Raw genomic sequence first — 20,000 nt, 5'->3', positions numbered from 1 at the left:
CAGTGTTAAGTTGCCATACAAACACTGCAAATTTGGTATGTTTCCGGAGTACGATTCAGCGCACAGAGCAACGGCATCGGCGTCCTGAGCTGTACGAATAAAAAAGTATATAGTTTTTATCACATCCCGAAAGATTTGATCAAATCTTACGCAATCTCCAATCGATTGGACAACAGCTGATATCGTCATACACTGGAGCAGCCCCGTCGAGCAATTTTTCAGCATTGAAAACCTCAAAGTCACACAGATGGTCCTGGCAGGTCACCTCGCCTTCCAGGCATCCACTGGAGGCACGTGTACAAACGCACGTTTGACAGTGCCTGTCTTCGAGATAAACACGCTCCCCTTCGTAGTAACTGCGTCCGTTTACGGTGCACTTGGCCAAGTTCTCACGATCATCACCGCAGACACTGCGCGTAGAACAACACTGGTTGGGTTCATATTGAAAAATGCACGTGGTCGGCTCAATCGGGAAGAAACAATCGGCGATCGCAACGACAAATTCAGTTTTGTTTTCATTGTTTCTAGAAATAAGTAAAACTTCACAAACTCAATGGAAAAATCTAACTAAAAAGTAAAACTCACTGATAACAGCTCATGAAGTAGCAGCTGGAGATAGACTGCTCCGGAGGTACCGACTGTCCGATGTCGTACTCACGCCCCAGAAGATAGCACTTGTCCGGGTCGCGTTCGTACAGCGTAGGGCAGTTATAGCTTAGTGGACAACCTTCAGCGTCAAACTCTGCACTGGGAGTGCATCCCAGGGTCGTGTAGTGTTTTACGGGATGATTGCATGCTAGCACGGGGGAGGCTGTAATAATTGCAAAACGTTAGTTGAAATGCTACCGAAAGTAACAATGGGTGTAATACAAAAGATCAATGTAGAAACAAATAGCAGTGTTCTTTTCATAGTTGAAGCTTGAATGCGTCCGATGGCTCACGTCTAGCCTTTTATATCGAAACAATTATAGCACTCTCTAAACAGTCAACACTTTAATGCACTGTTTAAAAAATAAATAAATATTATTTGGAAGCAATATGTTTTGATTCGATTGATTTGAGTTGATAACCAATAGGGCCACAAGGATGACTTATGTAGCGGTTCGTTGGAAGCAATATTTTTCATACAAAAACAAAAAAAATGTCGACAAAGCTTATCGAAATAGTCAGAATTCTCATTAAAAAAAAAACTTACAAATGTTCGAAACACATGACTGCTAATGAGATTACTGCAGCAGTACAAATTCACTTATTTATTCTATATTTTCCAATACTTAGTCAATCAAATTTATTGAAAGAGCACGTTCCTCGATGCATCTGGATCGGTATTTCCTATAACTCATTGAGGCTGAAATAGGTGTCACTCGTGACCTGTCATTTGTTGGCCATGTTTGTTTAAGAAATACATTAATTTTTCAATCAACCTTTTTTCACAAAAACAAAATACGTATTTTTTTTATTTTAGATATTTTTTTATATGTTTAAGGGGACAAAAACCCGCAACTTTTGAGCCATAGAGAAACATGGTCAAAGAATTTGCGGCCAAGTTATGAATTTTTGAAAAAATAGTTATTTTTGGAAAAAAAACCAAAATTTCATGCAAAAACAAATTTGACTTAATAGTTTTGGGGAGAAATTGAGTTTGCAATCGAAAAGTACCTTACAGATTTTTTAATAAAGGGCTCTGTTTGAAGATATAGCCATCTAAAGTTTGATTTTAGTGAAATATTTGCAGTTTTTCGATTTTTAAAAACAGTGACCATGAGTGCCAATTTCTAAATTTTTTTTTTTTTTTGAAAAGTTCAGAAAATTTGCTATAAAATTGTCTAAGAGACATTGCAGATATGACATCAGGTTGCTGAAGTTTGAAGTTTTCTAAGTCTCATCAAAACAACCAACCATTTTCTAATGTCGATATCTCAGCAACTAATTGTCCGATTTTCAATGTTAAAACATGAATCATTCGTGATTCCGATCTTTTTTGAAAAAATATTTTGAAAATTTTTAAATCAAGACTAACATTTTAAAAGAGCCAAACATTGAATATTACGCCCTTTCAAAATGCTAGTCTTGATTTATTGTTTTTCAAAATATTTTTTTCGAAAAGATTGAAAAAATTCACGAATGTTTCATGTTTTAACATTGAAAATCGGATCATAAGTTGCTGAGATATCGACATGAGAAAATGGTGAGATGTTTTGGTGAGACTTAAAAAACATCCATTTTCGTGTTTCTTTTTCTTAAAGCAGCTGTATCTCAGTAACCCGAGGTCCTATTTTCAATGTCTCTTAGACAATTTTATAGCAAATTTTCTGATTTTTTCAAAAAAATAATTTTAGGAATGGTCACTCATGGTCACTATTTTTAAAAATCATGGTCGCCCTTTATCAAAAAATCTGTTAAAGTCGATTGCAAATTCAATTTTACAATAAAAAATTAAGTCAAATTTGTTTTTGCATGAAATTTCGGTTTTTTCAAAAAATCATAACTCTGCGGCAGATTTTTTCACCATACTTTTCTATAGCTCAAAAGTTGCGGGTTTTGTCCCCTAAAACACATCAAAAAATCTCGTTTTTGTGAAAAAAAGTTGATTGAAAAATCAGCAAAAAAAATCATTGTACCTATTTTTTTCTGAATAGTCATCAACAATACCTACAATTTTGCCGAAGACACCAAATTGATCAGAAAATTCACTCAAAAGCTTCAGCTGTTTGAATATTTACGTACCATTTTTGTTGTATGGACAGCAGCCAAAATTGTATGGAGAGTTGTATGGGTGAACCAATGACACAAAATAGCTTATTTGATATTGTATTGTATTGATATTGTTTATTTTGTTGAAGGACTTTTTTTTTTCAATGCATCAGGGTTGCCAACAGATTTACGGTTTTGCCGGTTTTCTCCCAAGACGAAAACGATTTTTTTCCGTAATGTTTTTTATACAAATTACAATCTGACCGGAGTATTAACATACTTTTAAAATGCATACATGTGGTTCAGATATTTTGAGTAATATATTTATATCTTCTGATAGCTTTCAAAAGGGTGCAGTCATTTTTGTTCGATTTTCAATCCGAATCCATAATTTGCATGAAGCTTGGGATTTTTCATTTTTTGTTTTTCAAACATAAAATAAAAAAAGTTAGGTTAAGTTTTAGAGCATTATGTAAATCTTTACTGGAAAGCAGGAAATGGCTATCGGGACGTTTTGGAAATTATGTGTTTCCGAGATCTCAGAATGCTAACCCTATGTAAACAAGTAACTTTTGTAGTGTCCAAGACTATGCCTCTATGTATTTTTTACAATTTAAATGATAATGTTCAAGAGCACAAAATGTGAAAAACAAGCAAAAAATGGAAAATGTGACTGTAAAAACATGAAAAAATTAAAAAGGCATAATGTAGTGCTTGGAAGTGGAAGAAAAGGCCAAATACTACCAATAAAAAAGATAAACTAAACAAGATGATTATCATTCAAAACTCTCTACAAATATTGAATAAAATAAAAAATATTCGGATAGCACGAATAGTGCTGATAATTATCCGAATATCAGGTGATTTGGATAAGTGATATCCACACGGATCAATATCCGGATATCCGGATATGCGAACAACCGCATCGCTAATCTGAAGGCATCAATAGAAAAATGGTGAACGTATTTATGGACCTTATTATCATTGACAGTCTTCGCTCCAAAAGTGAATGACAGCATCTAAGACCTTAGTCATGCGACTTTTTTCTTGACAGAAAGTATTTCTCTTGATTCATTCTTCTTCAATTTAAAAGGGCCACGAAAAAATCCGGAATCTCACACCTTTAATTGCCACTCGCTAAACACACCCAAAACTAAACGCATGTAAGGGCTTGAAAGTGCTGCATCTAATCCAACGAATTGAGTTGAAAATTATCACATTTACGTAAAACCCACCTTGTATCATCCTGTACTACGATGCATAACATGTGGCTCATACTTACATGCTCTACTAGATTATCACATATTTTCGTTCTACATAAATGAGCGGAAAGAATGTTTTTAGATGAAAAGCAAACAAAATTTGTTAATTGCTTGAGCTAACAACAACTTTTTTTTGAGATAAACGCCAGAAAATTAAAACCATGCTGTCACTAACCTATCACGATCACCAAATTCCTTCCACGACCAATTCACACCGGAAAGATAAAAAAAACTACAGAACTTTGGACGTTTCCAAGCTCCAAACCACCGTAGCAGTGCTGCCAGCACATCACCCACTAATATGCTATTTGCAAATTGTTCGCAAAGTGGAAGCGATCAAATTGATAGCTTTCCGCCCGCAATAAAAAAAAAACTCTGTGCGGGTGGACCTTCGTGTGTGTGTGTGTGTGTGTGTGTGTGTGTGTGTGTGTGTGTGTGTGTGTGTGTGTGTGGGTGGATTGGTCTGGAAACGCAAAAAACTTTCGCACATTTCACCCTGAAACTTTATGCATATTTTATGCTCGCAAATTGTATCCCGATGTTCTCATATGTCCTGGCGATTGAGACTTGGCGGCGTCGCCGTCGTCAACAACTCTTTCGTGTGGATCCATAACATAAAGCTTCCCGGGCCGGGCTGATGAGGAGGAGACAATTTCTACCATCCGGACAAAGGAAAATCATGGGAAATTCTTTCCCAGAGAGTTTAGCATAGCTGAAGGCGAAAAGTTGCCCTGGGTGGTGCCAACTGTGCGAAACTATTTTACCCATATCAGATCAAACGAAGTTTGAAGGGGTGAGATAAACTGGAGGACACAAACAGGAAAAGCGAAAATATGAAAGAAATCGAAAGGAAAAACTAAACGGTTCGCAGGGAAATTCACAGGAAGACAAAGAGTTGGCAGCAAGTGAACTTTTTAAAAGTTTGTTTATTTTGGGTGATTTAACAATAATATTTTCGTTTTTTAACACCACAGTATTCAATACAAATAAATAACATGGAGTAAAACAAACACTACCCCCAAAATTTCAATCAATAACTGACATATCACCCTAAAACATATTAAATTTACATATCCGCCGTCGACACTTTATTTGGTACAAGGAAAAACAGCAGCCAACATCCTGTGTCTGTTGTCGACTCGACGATGTCAAAAATTCCACCAGTCTAGGGCGAAAGAATTTGCTTTATTTCGCCAAGACGTTTAGTGAGTGCCAAAAATATTAGCATTCAAATGGGTATTAAAACGGTTCGTATGATATTATTTTTTGTCTGTCTCGCACAACTAACTTTGTTTTTCTGCCAACTGTTGAGAGCTGTTGCGTAGATGTTATTGTAATCTGGAGTCTACGAAATACAGTTAAACCTCGCATAGTGCGCAGGCGTTACGCTGTGTGTTTATTCGATTACTCTATAACGAAATATGTAATATTTTGGCAATCTCTTTGATGCTAATTGTAGATTGGAATAAAACGAACAAATTGCTTCAAAAAGATTGCAAAAATATTATGTCGTTTTAGAGTAATCGAATAAATACAAAGTGTAACGCCTGCGCACTATGCAAGGTTTAACTGTATGTAGATTTAAGTGTTTATCGCTTTGAAACACAAAACATAAAAAAAGCTGAGGAAAACCAAAATAAAAAGTTTAAATAAAATACATTTATTTTTCAATTGAATGTTGAGAAACTAAGACTAATTTTGAAATGCTAATTAATTGAATGAAAAACGGTTCCTTAAGTTATGAACCAACGCAAAAAGTCCATGTATTTTAAAATTTATCAGGAACTAAGAAAGCTTGATACTATTTTATTGGTCTAAACTGTTTAGAGCCTTTTTCAATGCTTTACCAATGTTTTGAATTTGAGTTGATTTCTACGATTTCGCACATTTACTTTGTTATTTAATTTTTATGACTAAAAGTTGAATTTTCATAATAAGTATTTATTAATTTCCGAAATTTTTTGATGTGTTTTAAAGGACTAAAACGGCATGTATTGAGCCATAGTGCGTGATTGTGCAAAATCAGATTAAGAAGATATGATTTTTTGAATACAAAAACTGCTATTTGGGAAAATTTTCGTTTTTGTTCGGACATTTTTTTTTGAAAATCGTTTTTTAAAGCAATATTAAATTTGAAATCACATTTTTTTTATAAAACGTACCTTTTTCAAGTTATAGCTAATTCCTGAAAGAAACGCAACCTCGAAAAAAATATTTTTAAAAAGCTTAAAAATATCATACAGTTTTATCCCTGGAACATTGAAAAGCAGGCAATTAGATTCTGAGCCTCACAATTTTTTATTATTTTTTCCAAGTGTCCTAATTAGCTTGTAATTCTCAACGGACCATATTTCAGAAACTATTGGTCCGATGTTCAATGTAAAAAAATGAAACTTTTGTGAAATTTTCTGATCTTTTCAATAAAAATAATCTTAATATTTTAAAATGTAGCTTTACTTTTGAAAAGGTTTACACATAGAAAATCTTCCTTATTTCCCAGTTTAGACCAAATAATACAATTCATGAAATATTTTTATTGAAAAATCAGAAAATTACCAATAGTTTCCAAGATATAGTCAATTGAAAATTACAGGCTTAAAAAAACATGTTCAATTATTCGAATGCTTTGTAAGGCTGTATGTACCTCAGAAACTAATTGACCGATTTTCAAAGATCTAGAGAGAAAATTGTTGGACATTTTTTCAGCTTTTCGAAAATGTTTTTTCAGTGTTTTTTTTAAGAATTATTTTTAAAATGCAATAAAACCAAAAGAAATCGGCAATTTATACCTAAAAGTAGATATAACTTCAAAAAGGTTCGATCAAACGATTAAAAAAAAATCATGTCTCCTAATCCCTACAGTATGTAAAAAGAGTATTTACACCCCTTGGGCAACATGCATATTTTGTGATGAAACATGTAAACAAATTAAAGTTTGACAGAAACCTAGTCCTACGTTTTGTTCAGAAACTCATGCCGAACATTTTGCTACATAAACCTCATGAAAAGATGATCTCTATAAAAAGTTCTATAACACATACTATTACAAAAATCAAAAGAGGTGCAAAAAAAGTTTGTAAACCTTTCGAAAAATTAACATAAATAAAGTTATTTGTTGACAAATCATCATCAATCCAGTCTCTGAACTCCAAATAGGCATCCTTGACTGATTGATTAAAAAAAATAATATGTATTGAATATAAAGTTTACTAACTACTTAGTATAAAAGTTTTTATAACTCTGGAAATTCTTTATAAAACTTTTCTATACAAAATTTTGCAAACATTTTATTTAACTAAATGTCAATATATTACCAAAGAATTGCTAAACAAACAGTTTTGAGTGGGTATAACACCGATTTGGGGGTCTTTGTATCGATAGAGTAGATTTTTCGTTGGAATTTCGTACCAACCCGGAATTACGTCGTCGGAAAATTCGCCGGCATCTGAACCATTCCACGATTCACAAATCAAGCTATGTGGCATCGGAAAGCGCATAAAATTTCCGATCTTTTGATACCCAAACATCTAGGTGTTTTATATAAACCACCCAGTTAGTTAAATGAGAAGTTTGCCAGTTTAGATAAGTTTTATATAGAATTTCCAGAGTTAAATTAACTTTTATACTATGTAGTTAGTAAACTTTATATTCAATCCAAATTATTTTTTTAATCAGTCAAGGATGCCTATTTGGAGTTGGGAGACTGGATTTATGTTGATTTGTCAACAAATAACTTTATTTATGTTAATTTATCGAAAGGTGTACAAACTTTTTTTGCGCCTTTTTTGATTTTTGTAATAGTATGTGTTATATAACTTTTATATAGAAATCATCTTTTCATGAACTTTTTGAAGCAAAATGTTTGGCATGAGTTTCTGAACAAAACGTAGTACTAGGTTTCTGTCAAACTTTAAATTGTTTACATGTTTCATCACAAAATGTGCAAAGTGTCCAAGGGGTGAAAATATTTTTTTTCAATGCTGTATGGTTCAGAAGAAGTTTTTTTTAACTCCTCTAAAATGTATCTTAAAATTCGAAAATTAAATAAAAGTATTTTTAGAATTTAATTTTTCGTTATTAAGAGTTGATTGAAAAATACAAAAAAAAAATATTTCCGTGCACCTATTTTTTTCGGAAAAGTCCTAATCACAATCTACAACTTTGCCGGAAACACAAAAGCAATTTGAAACATTTAGAAACCGATTTTGTATTGCATTGAAAAAAATAATTAGCCTTTTTTGACAAAAAGTTTAATTCAAATAAAAAAAATACAAAGAAGATAAGTTTATCAAAAAAAAATTTACTTTACTTCGGGAATCTCCAAATTTCTTCCATTCACAAAGAATACAATAAAATTGCTTAATCTAACTTATCGATTTAAATCAACCATAATCAAGGTCAGCCTCAACTAAAGCAGCATTCAGCATACTATAAATTTGATCACGGCTCAATACCTCCCCTTCCTCCCTCTCATAAAACGTTTTTCGGTCGAAATTTGCCACGTACCTGGCAAACATCGATTCCCGTCCAGAATTGCTCGTGCACCTTCCGGGAATTTCCGGTCTACCCCGACGCTCCCCCAATTGGAGTGGAAATTGATTTCCGACTGTAAATATTTTATTAGAACTAATTCAGGATGAGCGGCGTGGCTAGGTCGAAAAAGGTTCGCAGAGCTACATTTTGCTGCATTTTCCGAATCGAACTCCATAAGCTCGCCAGAGTGAGGGAGAGAGACAGGACGACGTCGGTAATGACGGGTAGGTGTGTAGGTGCGTTTTTTGAATGTGTATGTTTGAGAACGTGGATAGGTGCTACGATAACGCCAAAACTTGGGTTTCATGGTATTCGGGAAGCCCAAACTGTGGGACTCCCTAATGCAATAATTTCAATCGGCACCATTTCTCACAACCCATTAGTATTAGATAGAGAGACAGTGTCGTAGTCAGTTTAAAACTATGCTCATAATAAAATATTTAAAATTATAATTTTTAAATGACAATTTTATTCATTACTAGTGTTTAGGAAACAAAGGAAATTAAATACTGAAATTGATTAAGAAAATGAATTCATTCATATTTTGATCATTTTTCACTCAACAAAACTGCTAACCTTCAAAATCTTGAATAACAAGGTTGAAAGTTGAAATATGGTAAAATTGTTTTAACATTATAATTAAATTTGTTTTTTTAATCTGCTACGTCCCTGCACTCCTAAGACCATCATCCCTTTGGTCCACACCCTGACCCACCTAGCCCCTTGGGAAGGTCAACGGCGCCTGCTGCGGAGGTTTGAAAAATAGGTTCGGGTGTTTATCTAATAAAACGAAAACCTTTCAATTTTCCAAAGTGAAAACGAGCCCAATCCTTTCCCGGTAGCCTCAGGGACCAGCGTTCGTCTTGTTCCGGCCGGGGACCAAACAGATCGATACTCCGGAAGCGGAGGCAAGAAGAAGTTGCCACTCTGAAGGAAGTGAAGGCCAAAAGTCGTGATGGGTTGAAATTAAGTGATGTGCACCGACATCTCTGGAGCAAACCCGCAAATTAATTATTCATTGACCTGAATTTATCAAAATGTTCCCTTTGGGCAATTCAGACGGAAGTCGGCACGTAGCAGTATTTCCTGGAGAGGGTAGGCATCGGGTTGCGTGGGGTTCTTCAGGGGGTCCGCGTTTTCCGATCAGCCCACCAAAAGTCGAGCAGGCACGCACATCTGTTTGCCGTTCGAGTCGTGTAAATAGACCATATCCGTCCGGTTTTTGTTGGGCCGATTATTGCCTGAATGGTCCAATTTCCGTTTGTTTCTGCAAGCGGCCAAGCAGATAAAAACAAAATTTATATCCTTCGGTTTTACCTCCCAATTCGGTTAAGACCGTCGTTTGGGGGTGAATTCGGACGCAACCGAAATAAAACTCCAAATGCTCCAAATTTAGTTTAGACGATTTGAGGCAAGGATGAAAAAAGACCAACCAAAAGAAGGGTTCATGAAAAATACGTCTTTCTTACCGCCTGATGAGCATTAGTTCATTTATTAACGGCTATAAATTCTCACCCACAGACTCTTCCACACTGAACGAAAGATCCGAGGAAAACCATGTTTTGAATCTTGATGGATTAACGACAGTCAGTTGGTAACTGACGGACCTTTTGCACTCCTTGATGAATTGGACTATCCGAATTTAGAAGATAAATTTGGATTTAACCGCATTGGAATAGTTTTCTCAAAGTCAAGGAGTGATTTGTGATTGTTGTATTAACATTGATTACAATGTTATTGTCATTAAAGTAATCTTCATAAAATCAGATTTCAACCGATAAAATATGTTAAATTTATTCTTTCTTTTTTTTTCAACTTCGAAGTACTACAATTCAAAACGAAAAAAACTTTCAAATAACGAAACACTCGTCAATCACCGTCTGTCCCAAACCTTGGTGTCCACTGGTGTCAGCGGTGACACCTCAAATTATTCCACCTGAGAAAAGAAACAGTTCCTGCGACAATTGCCACCTTCTTCCAGGAAAAGAAAGTTTCCCAAAGCACCCACGATAAAAAAAACGGTTTCGCCCCAAGGAAAAGGAAACCAAAATTCCACTTTATTGCTGTTTCAACACCTAGACTTGAGCACTTTTTCGCTTCCCTCATCTCCATCCGAATCCCCAACATTGTCAACTTCGTCATCAAATGAGATGCAAGAAGTTGCCCCCCCCCCCCCCCCATCCTGCCCACAACTTTATAGGTGCCTTTCAAAGAAAATGGAAACCCCCGAAAACCAAGTCACATTGGAAATTGAGTGGAAAATCCAGTCTAGGACCTTATTTGTGAACCAACCGTGTCCTTCCGCTTTCGTCAACGCTCGCTATCGTTTAGCAGTAAAAAGTTTGGCCACCCACACCTTCAAGCTTTGCCGTGGGGTGTTAGATGAAGGGTCGAATGATGAATGAAAATAGCATTTTAAAACTTGTGAATTTGAACCTTGAACTTTACAAATAGTTTTGCTGAAAAGAACAAATGACTTCACTTTAGTTTCGTTTTTAGCACCAATAGTCAAATTGATCGCAATTTCCTTAAAAAAATCCTGATTTTTTTTCGCTGAGACTTTGTTAATTGGAGATAAGTTTATGATATACACCCGGCTTTCAAATTATTTAAATCAAGTCGAAATTTTAAACAGTTTTGAAAATATTTTTCCTCATTTCATATTTTAGACCAAATTACTTAAAATTTATTGAAAAGCTCATATAATCTCACAAATATTTTTTTTAATAATAAAATCGATTCAATAGTTAATGAAATATCGTGAGACACCTAGAAAAAAAATATCGATTCGAATACTCTGTAAGGTGGTCCGATTTTCATAGTCTAAGAGAGAAAATTGTAGAAAATTTTCTAAGCTATTTATTCAAAAATGTTTTTTAGGGGTAACTTTCCTTTATAAAGCATACAAAAACGATAAATTATGAAATTTCCGTACTTTAAAATTGAAAGTTTGATTTAGTCTGTAAAACATTATTTTTAAATTTTTCTGATCGCATTTGGGATATTTTTAATTACTCAACTTTTACCAAAAAAAAATTTTTAACAATTGATTTTTTTTCCTGACTCATGTATGAAAGAATATAAAATTGGTTTTTTTTTTTTTGCTAGTCCAACATATTCTTAATCAATTTGAAATAGAATTGGAAAACCTGATTTCTTTATACGAATTATTTTAAAAGAACTGATTATTTAGAAAATAATGCAGAAACTCCCAGATATGATTAAAATCTTTTTTTAAATTGTTCAAAAAACTGATCATGTTTAAAAGAGATCTATAATACAGATTTTTTGTCGCAAACCCCATTCTTTTTCTAATCTAATCAAATCTAATCTAATCAGACCCTAGCGCAGCCAATCTTTCGAAGGGATCCTGGAGAGTGCCTTAGGTTAGATGACGCCTAGCACTCTTCTTGTCATTTGTTAACATTTGTAGTGCGCCATTGCATCGGAATGCATTGAAACATCACAAGCGTTAAACCGGCCAGGCCTACTGCGTAAAGCCGTATCGCAGAGATGACTCGTAATTGGGTTGAGTTTGAGCACTGAGTGTTCGAACAACAACACAATTCTGAATCGACAGGGGAGGAAGAAGCGTGGGGACACACCGCCATACGCTCCGAGATTTTTGGTTGTTTTCGTTGGGAGCACCATGCTAAGAAGGTTTGGTACTCCGGGACCCTCTGGGATGGGACATTGTATTTCCACGAATGCCTTGGATACTATTTTCCGTGGTTATAGCGCCACAACTCGCTCTCTGTAACAGTATTCCTAATTCCAGTCCAGGCTCACCAAGTCGTCATGACCTAGTGGTTAGCATTTTTGCTTACCAATCCAAAGGACGGAGGATCGAACCCCGCTTCGAGCGACTTTGATTTTTCGTTCATATTCATCATTTCAAATTTATGTGTTCTTAACTTTCTCGTTGGGAGCAGATGGGAATCGAACCCAGAACCATTCGCTTACAAACACCGTAACCAGTCAGCCACGGCCGCTCCCTTTGTCGCGAACCCCATTCTTTTTCAAACAATAACTCATAGATTTATTTTAGCAATGAATTTTCTAAACCTGGCTTATATTTTAAAGAATTATAAAACTCATAATTGTTTTCTTCAAAACCAATCCATTTTTTAAGAGCGCGTCATGTTAAAAAAAATCTCAAACTGACCGATATTTATAAACGCATTATTTTCCCAGAAAGTTAGTTTAGTTTTTAATTTGAAAAAAATGTAAAACCTCCCAGAAATTAATTAAATCATCATTCAATTTGTTCATGGTACTGGTCATGTTTGAAAGAATGCAAAAACTACAGACTTTTGTTTTGCTGAGATACCAATTATTTTTCACAATTCGATTTCTGTCATTTTTTTTCACTCAGCGAAATGACTTTGATTTCGTAAAACATATAATAAACTTTCATTAATTGTGTCTAAAATGAAGCTTAGATTGCTGATATTATTGTTTACAGCGATAAAGCTTATTTTTCTGAGTACAATGACTTTTTGTACGACCACAAAGAGTTTAAAATGGATTTTTAAATCAAATTTGAACATAAAAATTGACACAGGGCTTTAGAACCCAATTGAAAATTATGTATTTTTGGAATCCAACTTCTAGTGAAAAACAGCTTAACAAAGCAATGATGCGTGTTTCTCTTTTTTCCTGAAAAGTCTTAAGGTAGGTTTAAAAAAAACAAAGCAAAAGACACCAAATCGATCAGAAATTTCAATCTCTGGATACAAATTTTCATACATTTACGTACCCTTTTTGTATGACCACACGGAAAAAAGTCGATTCTCGAAATTGTGAATTGTGTTCATGAATTTGAGAACCGCGAAGGAATATATTCACGTTTATAGTGAAAATGCACCGTACTTATGAATAAATTCCTTCGTGGTTCTCAAATTTATGAACACAAATCACGATAGTGGGAACTGTTTTTTTTTCTGTGCAGCCCGCAAAAATGTATGGAAACTTGTATGGAAAAACTAATAATGCAAAATAGGTTATGCATGGACAGTGTTTCATTCAAATCATAAAATACAAAGGTAAGCCGATTTGCAAATTTGTAAAGAACTACTAAAATAGGCTTTTTCTATATATATATACAGCAATTCCATTTGAAAATAGCCTAAACCGAAAAAAAAGTTCTCCAATCGGGCTCAAAATTTTTCTGGGGGTTCCTCAGCCAAAATAATAAGACCCGTATTTTTTTGTTTGGCTATTGGCATCTTGCTAGGGTGGTTCGAAAAATGGCAATTTTCGTCATTTTTCGCAAAAATCACTTTTTTCGAAAAATCATATCTCCGCGCCATTTCATCCGATTTTAGCTGTCTTAGACGCAAAAGAAAGGTGATGAGTTTGGCTATTTGAGAAAAATAGTAAGAAGTTCCAAAAATCTAGCTTAACTATTGAAAAAGTCGTATGAAAACTTAAAATGGCGTTTTGACCGTGTCTGGACCAAAGAGCCTATGTCTGAAAATATTTTTATCGGATTCCTCGGAAAATTTCACGTAACATATCAAAAAATTGGCGATGTCAAACCGTACGTTTTCAAGATATGATTTTTTGAAAATAAAAACTGAGTTTTTCGACGCGCCACGCGCAAAAACAGGAAAATGAAAATAGGCAAAAAATCAACTTTTTTCACTAAAACTGCGATAACTTTAAAATTTCAGCGATGACCTATAGATGTACCAAAATGGTACCAAAAGTTGCGTCTTTCAATTACAAAAATTTTGATACCCAGACATGTATAGGTCATCGCTGAAATTTTTAAGTTATCACAGTTTTAGTGAAAAAAGTTGATTTTTTGCCGATTTCGTCATTTCCCTGTTTTTGCGCGTGGCGCGTCGAAAAACTCAGTTTTTATTTTCAAAAAATCATATATCAGAAACGTACGGTTCGACATCGCCAAATTTTTTATAAATTATGTGAAATTTTCCGAGGAATCCGATAAAAATATTTTCAGACATAGGCTCTTTGGTCCAGACACGGTCAAAACGCCATTTTAAGTTTTCATACGACTTTTTCAATAGTTAAGCTAGATTTTTGGAACTTCTTACTATTTTTCCTCAAATAGCCAAACTCATCACCTTTCTTTTGCGTCTAAGACAGCTAAAATCGGATGAAATGGCGCTGTTTGGAAATGAAGTTAAGTGTAACAGTGCGCCCTTTACCCTAAGATGCTATTTTATAGCAAGATGAACCGTGAGAGGAAAGTAGAGAGAAGAGAACCGTACGGGAGAGCCCGACGGTAGAAGATAGGTCTGGAGTATGATAAAATGTAAATAAACTTGAAGTCTTCAGCCAACACCCAACCGGCTTGGTTCACCGAGAACCCCCGCGTACTTTGTACCGTCCCGATCGCCGCGAATAAAGTTTTACTCCGCGCAACAAACGGTGTTCTTCTTCGATCCGTGTTTTGAAGAAAGGTCGTTAACCCCGTGTGCTCTGGACGAGCTGTGAAACCCCCCAATACAGTCCACTCAAATCGGAAGGGCTCGATCCGGAACATTGGTCCTTCGAACCGGATCGAAGTGGCCGGCCCGAAGTGGAAGGACTTGAGTGTTGTGCGCGCGTGAAAAGTGGCCAATTCGCGGAATAGTGGCCATCGCGATTTGGACAGTGCGAGTTCGCGGTAGTTGGCGCCATCGCGCAGTTTTTTGCGGCTTTGTGCTGCACTTTTTTTGCTGTTCTGCGAGGTGGTGCTGACGGGAAGAAGTCAGCGTTCTTGGTGTGCTGGGAGCTGATTTACGGCGGACGGCGAACGGAAGCTGCGCTGCTGTGGAAGCTGTTGAACGAGAGTGATCGTGTGTGTGCTGGACGCTGCCCATTGACCGGAGGTTCCTGGAGGAGCTGCAGCGTACCAGGAAGTGTTTGGGTTTGCATGTGGTGCATGAGGTGTGTGTGTGTGTGTGTCTGTGGTGAGGTGTGTGCGATTTGGGTTCGAGTGATTGAGCGTTTTTCGAGAGAAGTTTTTAATAAAAATTTATTTGGATTTTTTACGCGTTTGCGTTTCTTTCCGGGGTTGTGGTCTGGGTTCTAACTGCGCAAGCCCTGATTTTTTGGATTGTTCTGGTCTCTGTCGGTCGGTCCACTGCTGGTTCTCCACCTTGGCTGTCTCTCCCCACTGTCAATCGGATCGCGTAGAACGTTGAGTTGATCGTTTCGGTGTTCGCGGTTGCAGTGTTCTGGATTTTTGGCGGTCAACGGTGAGTGAAGGCGGTGAAGAATGGACGAGTTGAAGGATTTGCTGAAGCAGGAGCGGCAGCTGATCCTGACCATCAATGGTGTAGGAGATTTCGTGGAGGCGTACAAGAAGGCTGAGCACGAGAACCAGATCTCGACCCGGCTGGACACCCTGGAGGAGGCAATGAGGAAGTTCTTCAAGGTGCGCCGTAAGATCGAAGCCATGATCGACGACGAGGATGAGCATCAAGTTGTTGGAGAGTCAAAGGAGGCTCGGAAGAAGCGGTTGGCTGATCTGGTGGTTCAGCGTGAGATGGAGTATAACAAGGCTCTTCGTGACGTCGAGGAGAGGTACTTCGTGGTGAAGGCAAAGCTGGTCGCGCTGCGTCCGGTGCTGCAATCGATCAAGGCCAACCGGCCCAGCGAAGGAGACGGCCGGCAGAACCGCTCGAGAGTCTCGACCGCTCACACGTCCTCGCAGTCACAACGGCGTTGCCTGTTCTGCGAAGAGACGTTCCACATGCCGTTCAATTGCAGCAAGCTGAGGAACATGCCTGTGTCCCAACGAGTGGAGGAAGTGAATCGACGGCGACTGTGCCGAAATTGTTTACATGCTGGTCACTACGCTGACGGATGTTCTCGTGGTTCCTGTTCCCGCTGCGGCGGTAAACATCACACGTTGCTGCATTACGACACGCCGGCCCCTGCGGGCGCTCCTCAAGAAAGATCCTCCGTTCCTAATACGCAAAATCAATCCCAAGAAGATGGACAACAACAACAACAACCCACGAGACAGCAAGATCAGACACAGAACATTTCCACCCAACCAACCACAAGTTTCTACTCCGTAATTCAATCCACTTCTCGAAACACTCACCCACCACCACCCACAGACTTTCGTAATACCACCACCCTCAAAGCGGCATCCCTCCCCGCACAAAATGCACCCACATTTTCCCGTCGAGTCCTCATGTCCACGGCGGTAGTTCGCGTCGAAGACCAGTTCGGGAACTTCTCGCTCGCTCGTACACTGTTGGATTCGTGTTCCGAGTTCTGCTACATTTCTCACACGTTTTCGAAGAAGCTGAAGTTCCGGACAACACCAGATGTACTGAGCGTACAGGGCATCGGAAACGGCTCAGCGTTGTCGCTCGAGGCCGTACGCGCGAAGATCCAGCCACGGCTGGCTACGATCTCGATGTTCTCAAAAGAAATGAAGTTCCACGTGCTGGAAAAGATCGCCAGCGATCTGCCCGTCACACCGGTTGACGTCAGCCAGATGATGCTCCCCTGTGACATCATTCTCGCTGATCCGCACTTTGGGAAACCTGGTCCCATAGACATGATCATCGGTGCTGAATTCTTCTTTGATTTGCTGGCGGCTGGTCGTCGTAAGATCGTCGAGGACGGTCCGACGCTGCAGGAGACTGTGTTTGGATGGATAGTCTCGGGGAAAGTTCCAGTGTCGTCACCCAGCGTCCCATGCACGGCAACCTACTTCAGCTCAACAGTTGACCTGAAGGGATGCTGCAAACTGGAGTCGAGTCACGTCAAAAGCGCCCACGCTGTGGAGGAGTCCACCCGCGAAGAGCTGTTCAAGAAGACGACGAACCAAGATGCGAAGGGAAGATCAGACAGCGTTGAAGAAGCCAGCACGTCGATGAACAAGGTCCGGCAGGTCACCGATTCTGCTGATGTCACGGTGAAGAAGTGGATCTCCCACTGCCCAGAGCTGCTCAAGCAGCTCCCGAAGCACCTGAAGGACGAGCACAGTACGCTCAACACGCTGCACAGTGTCGTGCACGCTTGTGTCTTTTGTCAACAGCTGTGGAGAGTCAAGAGCGATCGGGATCAACCGTCAGAAGAATCGTTGCAGCAGCTGTGGAGAGTTAGGATGAGATTGACGGCGGTCGCGACGAGTAAGGTGCCGCGCTGGATTTGGTTCAGCAACGATTGCGTCGAGGTCACGAGCTACGGGTCAGAGCGAGCGTACGGTGCGAGTCTCTACCTCCGCTGCACTGCGCTCGAGAACCCAAAGCGCAAGAAGAAGAAGGTCAACATTCCACGGTTGGAGATGTCACCTGGCAGATGGTCAAGGCGTCGGAGAAGGTTACGCGCCCCAACACACAACTGGTGGACGGCGTCATGCGAGTCTGTGTTCGTCTGTCGAACATCTCGCACTGCAAACGGACGCTTCGATCGTGTGAGCTCGAAGATCTGCTCGCTTTCCATCCGGGATAGTCAAGAATTTGTTCAAACCTCGATTTAAGCACTCGCTGAGTGCGCCTCGACGCCTATGCGTCCCCAATTCTAGAAGTTTATGTTGGTGTTTGTAGTTTGTATGTGTGCATGTTTGTTGTTGAAGAAAGCTCTCTGGACGCTGTCCAGTTTCGCGTTTCGGTAGACACCTGTCTGCCCGAGCTCAGCGCACAAGGCGCTCACCTGGTTAAGGGATTGCATGTTTGTCAAAAAGTCGCTAATCACCCCTATCATCGGTAGCACACCCACCCACGCTACCACATCTCACTGGAGGAAACCTAGGATCCTGCCAGTCGGTCTCGATTTCTCGCTCGACATTGGGCTTGGCCAGCTCACACGTCGATCGACATCCCTGACGACCACGAAGTCCCCGACGACCATGAAGTCATCCCTAACCAGCGAAGAAGAACAACGCCCCCAGGAATTCACCGATGATCTGCGGATCGAGCGCCAGAATTCACCTGGTGGGGTAAGTTGTTCCAGTTTACGCACGCTACATACACCTACTACATCAAGTTTTGTTCGAGGCACACCACCAACTCAACCACCTACACCAACGTCCGAAAACCCACCCGCACGAAGCGCATCCACGTCCGCATCAGCACAGCGGCGAGCAGCACACCGGCGAACGACACACCCCCAGCGTAACAACTTTATGGCCTGCGGGCCCAGCGTCAACGTTACCTGGCTGGGTAAGTTGTTCCGGTTTTTCAAAATTCTCCACCTGTATACTACAACGCAATCTCTCCCCGAGGAAATCTGCAACAAAAAATCAACGTCAACAAGATGACATCACCAAGAAGAAGAAGAAGGAAGGCATCAACCGATGCAACTGCACCCCGTGTGCACTCTGTGGTCGACCATTGGTCCCACCCGAAGCAGAGCATGTTCCGCTGGAGCATCACCCCTCACCCACACCGAAGAAGCGCAGCGCGAGGCTGCACCTGAAGCACAGCACAGTTCGCGATCGTGGCACACGGCCACCGGTCTGGCGAACGCTGACGATCGAAGTCGAGGCTGCACCGGCAGCAAAACACACCACCACGTCCGCTACTCGGCGGCGACCCCCACGAGCAGGCTGCACCAAGGCAGCACCGAAGCACTAGATGACCGTTCCAGGGAGCAGATTTGCAGTAGCAGCAGAGAATGCACCAAATGCGTCGTCGTCGTCGTCCACGATGCACCCCACGAAGTCAGCAGCAACCTGAGCAGTTTGTTTACACCAATAGAAGTAGAATGAATGATGCTATTGAAATACTGTGAAGCGAAGTAAGCCCTAAGAGAATTCGGTTTGAAATTAGTATTAGTGATAAGAAGTAGATAGTTAAGTTTTTGAAATTGTTGAAACCACAGGTTTCAAGGCGGGCGGCATGTTTGGAAATGAAGTTAAGTGTAACAGTGCGCCCTTTACCCTAAGATGCTATTTTATAGCAAGATGAACCGTGAGAGGAAAGTAGAGAGAAGAGAACCGTACGGGAGAGCCCGACGGTAGAAGATAGGTCTGGAGTATGATAAAATGTAAATAAACTTGAAGTCTTCAGCCAACACCCAACCGGCTTGGTTCACCGAGAACCCCCGCGTACTTTGTACCGTCCCGATCGCCGCGAATAAAGTTTTACTCCGCGCAACAAACGGTGTTCTTCTTCGATCCGTGTTTTGAAGAAAGGTCGTTAACCCCGTGTGCTCTGGACGAGCTGTGAAACCCCCCAATACAGTCCACTCAAATCGGAAGGGCTCGATCCGGAACAGGCGCGGAGATATGATTTTTCGAAAAAAGTGATTTTTGCGAAAAATGACGAAAATTGCCATTTTTCGAACCACCCTAGCAAGATGTAGGTCACCCTAATGGCCAAACAAAAAAATACGGGTCTAATTATTTTGGCTGAGGAACCCCCAGAAAAATTTTGAGCCCGATTGGAGAACTTTTTTTTCGGTTTAGGCTCTTTTCAAATGGAATTGCTGTATATCTATATATATATTTTTTTTTTGCTAAAATCAAAATCGCACAGACGAATTTTGACTAGCAAAACATCGACCACGCAGTCCAAACCCTCCCGTACTACG

The 20,000-nt window shown here is 39.3% G+C and overlaps 2 protein-coding genes across 2 annotated transcripts in view; one reads left to right on the top strand and one right to left on the bottom strand.

Moving 5' to 3' along the window:
* The window catches only part of LOC128092687 (uncharacterized), a 4,044-nt gene extending 105 nt beyond the window's left edge, over window positions 1–3,939 (bottom strand). The window contains exons 1-4 of the mRNA XM_052707034.1: window positions 3,930–3,939; window positions 586–811; window positions 151–524; window positions 1–89 (exon numbers count right to left, since the gene is read on the bottom strand). The exon at window positions 1–89 is cut by the window's left edge and continues 105 nt beyond it. Of these exons, the coding sequence (XP_052562994.1) occupies window positions 1–89; window positions 151–524; window positions 586–811; window positions 3,930–3,939 (699 nt within the window). The remainder of the gene's footprint in view (window positions 90–150; window positions 525–585; window positions 812–3,929) is intronic.
* Window positions 3,940–14,672: 10,733 nt separating this feature from the next.
* Window positions 14,673–20,000, top strand: part of LOC128092976 (uncharacterized) — a 29,703-nt gene continuing 24,375 nt past the window's right edge. Inside the window, exon 1 of the mRNA XM_052708277.1 lies at window positions 14,673–19,768. Within this exon, the coding sequence (XP_052564237.1) occupies window positions 15,721–17,946 (2,226 nt within the window). The 5' untranslated portion in view covers window positions 14,673–15,720 and the 3' untranslated portion in view covers window positions 17,947–19,768. The remainder of the gene's footprint in view (window positions 19,769–20,000) is intronic.

The sequence above is a fragment of the Culex pipiens genome, chromosome 2 (genome assembly GCF_016801865.2).
Source record: "Culex pipiens pallens isolate TS chromosome 2, TS_CPP_V2, whole genome shotgun sequence".
In the NCBI taxonomy this organism is placed as follows: domain Eukaryota; kingdom Metazoa; phylum Arthropoda; class Insecta; order Diptera; family Culicidae; genus Culex; species Culex pipiens.
Note: the sequence above shows the minus strand (reverse complement) of the source record. Positions and strands in the feature narration are given on the sequence as shown.